This window comes from Cygnus atratus, chromosome 23, assembly GCF_013377495.2.
Source record: "Cygnus atratus isolate AKBS03 ecotype Queensland, Australia chromosome 23, CAtr_DNAZoo_HiC_assembly, whole genome shotgun sequence".
Taxonomy (NCBI): domain Eukaryota; kingdom Metazoa; phylum Chordata; class Aves; order Anseriformes; family Anatidae; genus Cygnus; species Cygnus atratus.
The window spans coordinates 7,295,743-7,302,075 of NC_066384.1; the positions used below are offsets into that span (position 1 = coordinate 7,295,743).

Consider the following 6,333-nt stretch of genomic DNA (forward strand, 5'->3'; position numbering starts at 1 on the left):
TGCCTGGGCCGGGCGCGGCGTTGGCCCCGCCCCCCGCGCGCCGTCGCCTCGTCCGCGCGGCGGCCCAAGGGCAGGCGGCCATGGCGGCGGTGGCGGCGCTGAGGGGCGGCCTGCGCGGGGCCCTGGTGGCGCAGCAGCAGCGCGCCTGGAGCTCGGGCTCGGGAGCCGACCAGGTTGGGGGCGGCGGGCCGGGGCGGGAGGGGGTGGCGCGGCCGCCGTCCCCCTCACCGCTGTCATTTCCCCGCAGCTGGGCGAGCTGGGCAAAGGCGCCGGGAAGGGCGGCGGCGGCGGCGGCGCCATCCGCGAGGCCGGCGGCGCCTTCGGCAAGAAGCAGGCGGCCGAGGAGGAGCGGTACTTCAGGTGAGCGCGGGGGAGGCCGGGCCTGGCGGGGGCCTGCCTCGCCCCGCGCGGCCCGGCCCGGTCGGTCACCGGCCGTGTGCGAGGCCGAAGCGTCGCCAGCCCCCCGCCCCGAGCACGGCGCCGGGGCATTGTGCTGCCCCCCGGCAGTGCGCTGCCGTGACCGGGAGCTGCCGGGCATCCCGTGCCGTGCTTCCTTGCAGGGAGAAAGAGAGGGAGCAGCTCTCTGCCTTAAGGAAGCACCATGAGGAAGAGATCGATCACCACAAGAAAGAGATCGAGCGACTGCAGAAAGAAATCGAGCGTCATAAGTATAAGATCAAGAAGCTTAAAGATGATGACTAAGCTCTTGCTGGGTTCTGTTTGCCTTGTACGGCCACTGCTTATTATGGTGTAAAACAGCATCGAAGACTGTATGCTTTGGCCAAAGTGATCCAAATTTGTCCTATTATACTGTGGTCTGCAACAATGTCAAATAAACTACTCAGTCTCTCGTCTGCTCAGTAACTGTTTAATTAAAAAAAAATCTACTGTGTGATTTTAAACATCATAGTTCTTCTGAAAAAATATAGAATCACAGAATTATAGAAAAACCTGAGTTGGAAGGGATCCATAAGGATCATTGAGTCCAACTCCTGGCACCACACAGGTCTACCCCAAAATTCAGACCACGTGACTAAGTGCACAGTCCAAACGCTTCTTAAACTCTGGCAGGCTTGGTGCAGTGACTCCTTCCCTGGGGAGCCTGTGCCAGTGGGCGACCACCCTCTCGGTGAAGAACCTCTTCCTGATGTCTGGCCTAAAGTAGACAAAAACCATCATCATTCTTCTGTTCTTAAGTAGGCAGTCCTGTATATAACCTTACAATTTTATTTCTTGTTTTTTTTTTGAAAGAAATGACCACGGGTTGTTAGTGTGCTAACTTTACAGTTAAAGCTGCAAGAAAAGTAGAAAAACGTGAAAAGGTACTTGAGTAGAGACCTGTTCACACAGAAATAACTTTCTCAAGAAAATTGTCATTCATGGTCGTGCAGGGAGAAGACGGTGCTCTACTGCAGTAGCAGAGTGTGAATAGAAGGTTCTTTTGTTGCACTTAGCAATTAGTGCCATAAACAGAGGAAAAAAAAACCCTCTTCTAAATCATGGTGATTTCACTTGGGGTTGTGCAAATTTCTGGAGCAAAGCAGCTGAAATCCTGACTTCTACATAAATATTACTTTCTCCAAAGACTTTTTTTCCAAATGGTGGTTTTGTCTTTCTGCAGTTCTGGGTGTTTCTTACACAAGTCTTTCAAACAAAGATGGATTAAGATGCATCTTATGCAGGTTCAGTCACATAAGATTTCTTTACAAGAAATCAGGAAGATGCCTGCTGAAACGGTGTGGTCTTATTTCACTGAGCCCTGAAAAGAAGGGGATTGTGTGTAGTAAGAATGGACAAGTAAGAAAATAGGCTTTCCTTCCTCACCTTTACTGTCTTTCCTCTTAAATTTGCCTGAACAGACTTGTCTAGCAGCTTCTATCACTGCTAAAAAGCCAGCCTATGTTAAAGTAAATTAAACTGTCAAGTGTTGCAATGAAGCTGGACTAGGGGATTACGTAGCTAGCTCCATCTTTTCTGGAACAGCAGAAGGCAAATGGGAGCCTTTGGTATAGAAAGTGCTTAGACAAAGGTAGAGCCAGCTGGTTGACCATGTCACAGTTTCTCATCCTCAATCAGCTGTTTTCCCCTTGGGCCACTCTTTCACCAGAGAAACACTGCAGCAAGTGGTATGCCTTATTTCCAGAGGAAATGATTGTAGTGCTAATGAAGAGTCCATGACCTTAAACTCTTGTTTAATGAAAATGTAATCTGGATGACCAACTGCGGAAGAGAGGCTGCACTGTGAAGTATGCCATTGTCTTGCTTTGTTCAGTCTGTGGGATGTGGTGTTAGCAGTGCATGGGGTGCGCATACAGCTGCCTGCAGGGTTCCGTCTTTGTAGCTGGGGCTGATTAACCTGAGCCAGAAGCATTAATGTCTCCCCCTCCCCACCTCCCTGGCAATATGAAACCTGGTGGGAAGAACTGTGTCATGACGAACAGTATACTATCAATCTTAGTTCTTAAGCATTTAAAAATCCTCTTTTTCCTACTGTAGCTGTGAGCTGGTTGGCTTCCCCAAAAAGCTGTGGAGTCACTAGTGAGATGTCACCACTGAAAAACAATTTCTTGGCATCATGGCTACAGTGGACTATGGAATAGCTGAAAGACATTTTAGGACAACATCGTATTCTAAGGTCTTCTGAGCACGTTCCACTGGCATCCCAAGGAGGTGAAACCCACAAACTGTGTGAAGTCCTAGAGACTTAGGTGTGTTAGGAATCACTACATGGGGTCATTCTGATGGTCTGAATTCATCATTGTTTTACAACTGAAGCACTGCTATGCCTTGTATATGTCCAATAGCTCAGCCGCAGAGCCTCTGCCCAGGTACCTTTAGCAGTAGAGGGGATTTGCTGGGAGATGGTGAGAGTGTTCTGATGTGGACCACTATCATCTCCTACTGTGTCTCTGGGAGAGGTTTATAGACTTTCTGAAGTGCCCTGGAGCTCAGGTGTGCAGTACAGTATTTTGCTATACAGCAGAGAGCTTTCCTGACTGACGATGCTCACCAAAGCTTCTCTTTCTTTCCTCAAATTTAAACTGCACAAGTTTCCAGGGGGCTACTATGCTACAGTGGTAAATGTGCTGGGTCCCTTAACGTGTTCATAAGCCCTTCCTGTCTCCTGGAGAAGGTCTAGTTGATTCACTGCTTTGCAGTCATCCCGAATGTGCATCAGGTTACAGCAATGGAAGTACTCACAACGATGAGGACAGACAGATGCAGATCTCAACCAAGTAGGCAGGCTGGGGAGGGAAGGCCCTATCAGCAGCAGCTGGACTGGCAGGTGATTTTAAAGCCATGCCCAGAGACTGTGGGTACTGGTCAAACCGAACCAATTAACGGTGCTGTCTGTAAGGCAGACAGTCTCTCTCCTATTTGCATCTGATCTCCCTTCCACTGTCTTGACTCTATTGGACTCCCATGGGAGTTCATCCTGGTAACTCAGCAGCAGTGTGTATTTTTATTTTGAACCCAATTACTCTTGTGCTAGGTTGAATGGCTTGTGCAGCCCCTAAGTGCCAAAACGACCACCAAGCAAAAACAAGGAATACTGAGGAGGGAGGTGTGTGTGTGGTGAGAGCAATCTTCTCCCATTTCATGAAATTACTTTTGCTAAATTAGAAAGTTCTCTATTTTTATCCATCTGGAATGACAGCAGATCCCGCAGCCATCCTCCCACCAGGGATTCCATTTTGCTGTGAACATTAGTGCCTTGGGTAGTGTCTGTTCGATTTATACTGGTGATGAGGCTTCTCCACCCTATTCTACTCATTGACCTCCTCTTCTAAGGGAGTCCCAATAATCTAAATCTCCCTGAAGTCAGTTTGCTTTAGTTTAATGCTGATGACACTTTGGACATTCCTAGTTGCACAGGCTCACTTTCGCTTCCCTGGTGGTGCAGATATCTCTGTATAGTAAAAAACTCCTTCCCGAGCTTGACTGGTTAGCAACTCCTTGCCTTGAGAAATGACAAGCACCTCACCCACCTCATCTCTTGTACCTATGATTTACCAGGTACTATTCTGTGAGCAAATGAGCTGCTTCCTGCTCCCAGTGCCCCAGTCCTGACTCTAGCACCTCATCCCTTTTCTTGCACTGATTCTGCTGCTCATTAAAACATTTTACAAGCATATTTAAATGCAGAAATTTATTTCCCTCTTTCCTGGGGAAGGAGAACGAGTTTGAGCAGTGTCTGACCAGTAGAAAAGTTGGTTCCGGAGTTTCCTAAATGTTTCAGGAATACCTGTGCATTTTAGCAATAGTGAGATGTTAAATCATCTTTTCTTGTTTTGTGGAGGTTCTGTATTTGGATACGTGGAGGTTACTGTATTTGGGGTGCTTTACTAAAAACATAAGAGAGGTAAATGCGGTATCTGTCTGGCTGTGACTTAGAGACAGATCTCCCAGCAGAGGTACTTCAGCTACTGGAAAGCGGAGATGATTTAAGATAATTGTGTTTGTTCTGATGCATGCTTCGCCAACAGGGTCTGGTATCATGGATGCTTAACTCGGATCACCTTCATACTGCAGCTGTGTAACAGGCCACGGAAGGGCTTATTAAGGGTTTCCTCAATTGCTCTGGAATGGCTGATGGCATAAATAGCCCTCCCTTCTGTCCTGCAGGCATGAGGGCACAAACGGAAGGGATTCTTCTCTCTTCCCTGCTAGTACTGATGCATCCATCTTATTCTGTTGTTCCTCAGGGTAGGACTGATCCCATCCATAACATCCTAATATCCAACAGCCACCTACAGCATGGATTCATGAAGAAAAAGCTTCACTTCTTAGAGATGCATATTCTTCCCTGCCCCCAAATCCCCTGTCCTAATCTTGCTCCTGTAGGTCAGTCACCCAACACCACTGCAGAAGCAAGCGAAGAACACTTTTTCAGCTAAAACCAACCTGGTGATTATTGCTGCAGCAAATGGAAGCTACTTCCCAAGAATTGTATCCTGCTGCATCCTGCACAAAAAGTGATGGAAGTTGCCAAGAATCTTTGGCTGAAAGGTGGGGACAAAAGTGACAAGAGACAAAAGTCTGAAACTATGACTGAATTGGCAGGACCTCCTCACTCCACGTATGTTCATAGGATTTAATAAATGGAGTAAATGAAGTTGTCTGCCTTTGCACTCTCACTCTTTCTCTCTCTCTTGGCTCTGTGCAAGGCAAAATAAATAGCACAGCCTCCACAGGTAGAAATTTTCCTCAGCATTCCCCTATTTTAATGGGGTGTGGAACACACTGGGGGCTTTCAGAAAGTTCCTTAGTGGTAGATGAAGCCTGTAGATTTCTCTCTCTCTCTTTTTTTTTTTTTTTAAATCTTTTCTTGGCAAACCTCCTCTCCCTGGAAGTCTGGGCTTGGGCAAACACAAGAGAAGAGCTACTTGCAGAGTGCCAGCATATGAGATGTTTCCTGGAAGCAGGCACATGCATCATGCGTGGTACATAATGAAAAGTGCACTGATAATTATCAGAATAAAAAGTTTAAAGCATACGAAGTATGCCTTTTTCCAGTACGTGTTAACAGCTCACATGCAAGCTACAGCAGAATCAACTCTGTCACCTTGCTACTGATATGGAAACAAACGAATTTCACTGCAAGCTTGGAAGAGGAGTAGTAGACTGATGGGAACAGGCTGAGTCTCTGTAAATCTCAACCCTCGGACAGCAAGAAAATAAGAAAATGTCAACAGGTGGCAGGGTAAATACATACAGCTGCTGAAAAGCCTGCTTCCTTCACCTCCTTTGCAGGGAAGTTGCTTTGGCTGCTAGTGGGTATACTCACCTTTCTCACACTGGACTAACCTACTACCTTCAGGCCATAATTTGTTCCTGGCTAAAGGTGTTCCACATTCAGATCATTTTAGGCTGAGGCTTTTGTACGAGCATGAGAACAAAGAGTTTCTGCCAAAGCAGGTGCAGAAGCTAGGGTGGTAGTAGCTACAAATATACAGGAGTGATCTACCAGAACTTGGTCAGTAAGCCAAATGGCTGAGTTCCACCGTCAGCATGGAGCTCTGGCACCTTTATACTACATAAAATACAACAGAAGATACCTTCTTCTGATATCCTGCTGCCTTTAACAGTGAAGCACCAAGAAGATAATAAGAGCGGAGCTGAGCTTGCTTACAGAAATAAGGGACTGCAAAACCCTAAAACATGGAGGGCAAGAACATCCAAGCACGGAAATGGAAGGAGATCTTCAGCTGGGGGCAAAGATATTCACTCAAGTCGCCCATACCCAGGTGGCATAGGCAGATAACCACAGACGTACTAGAAGGACACAGACCTTGCTTCACATCAGAATTCGGTCAGCCCCATTACAGCCTA

General features: G+C 47.3%; 1 protein-coding gene across 1 annotated transcript; it reads left to right on the forward strand.

The window, feature by feature from the left end:
• Nucleotides 1–11: 11 nt before the first annotated feature.
• Nucleotides 12–854, forward strand: ATP5IF1 (ATP synthase inhibitory factor subunit 1). The gene is made up of 3 exons (XM_035565081.2): nucleotides 12–173; nucleotides 248–360; nucleotides 561–854. Exons 1-3 carry the CDS (start codon nucleotides 81–83, stop codon nucleotides 700–702), a joined length of 348 nt encoding a protein of 115 aa, XP_035420974.1. The 5' UTR covers nucleotides 12–80; the 3' UTR covers nucleotides 703–854.
• The last annotated feature ends 5,479 nt before the right edge of the window (nucleotides 855–6,333 follow it).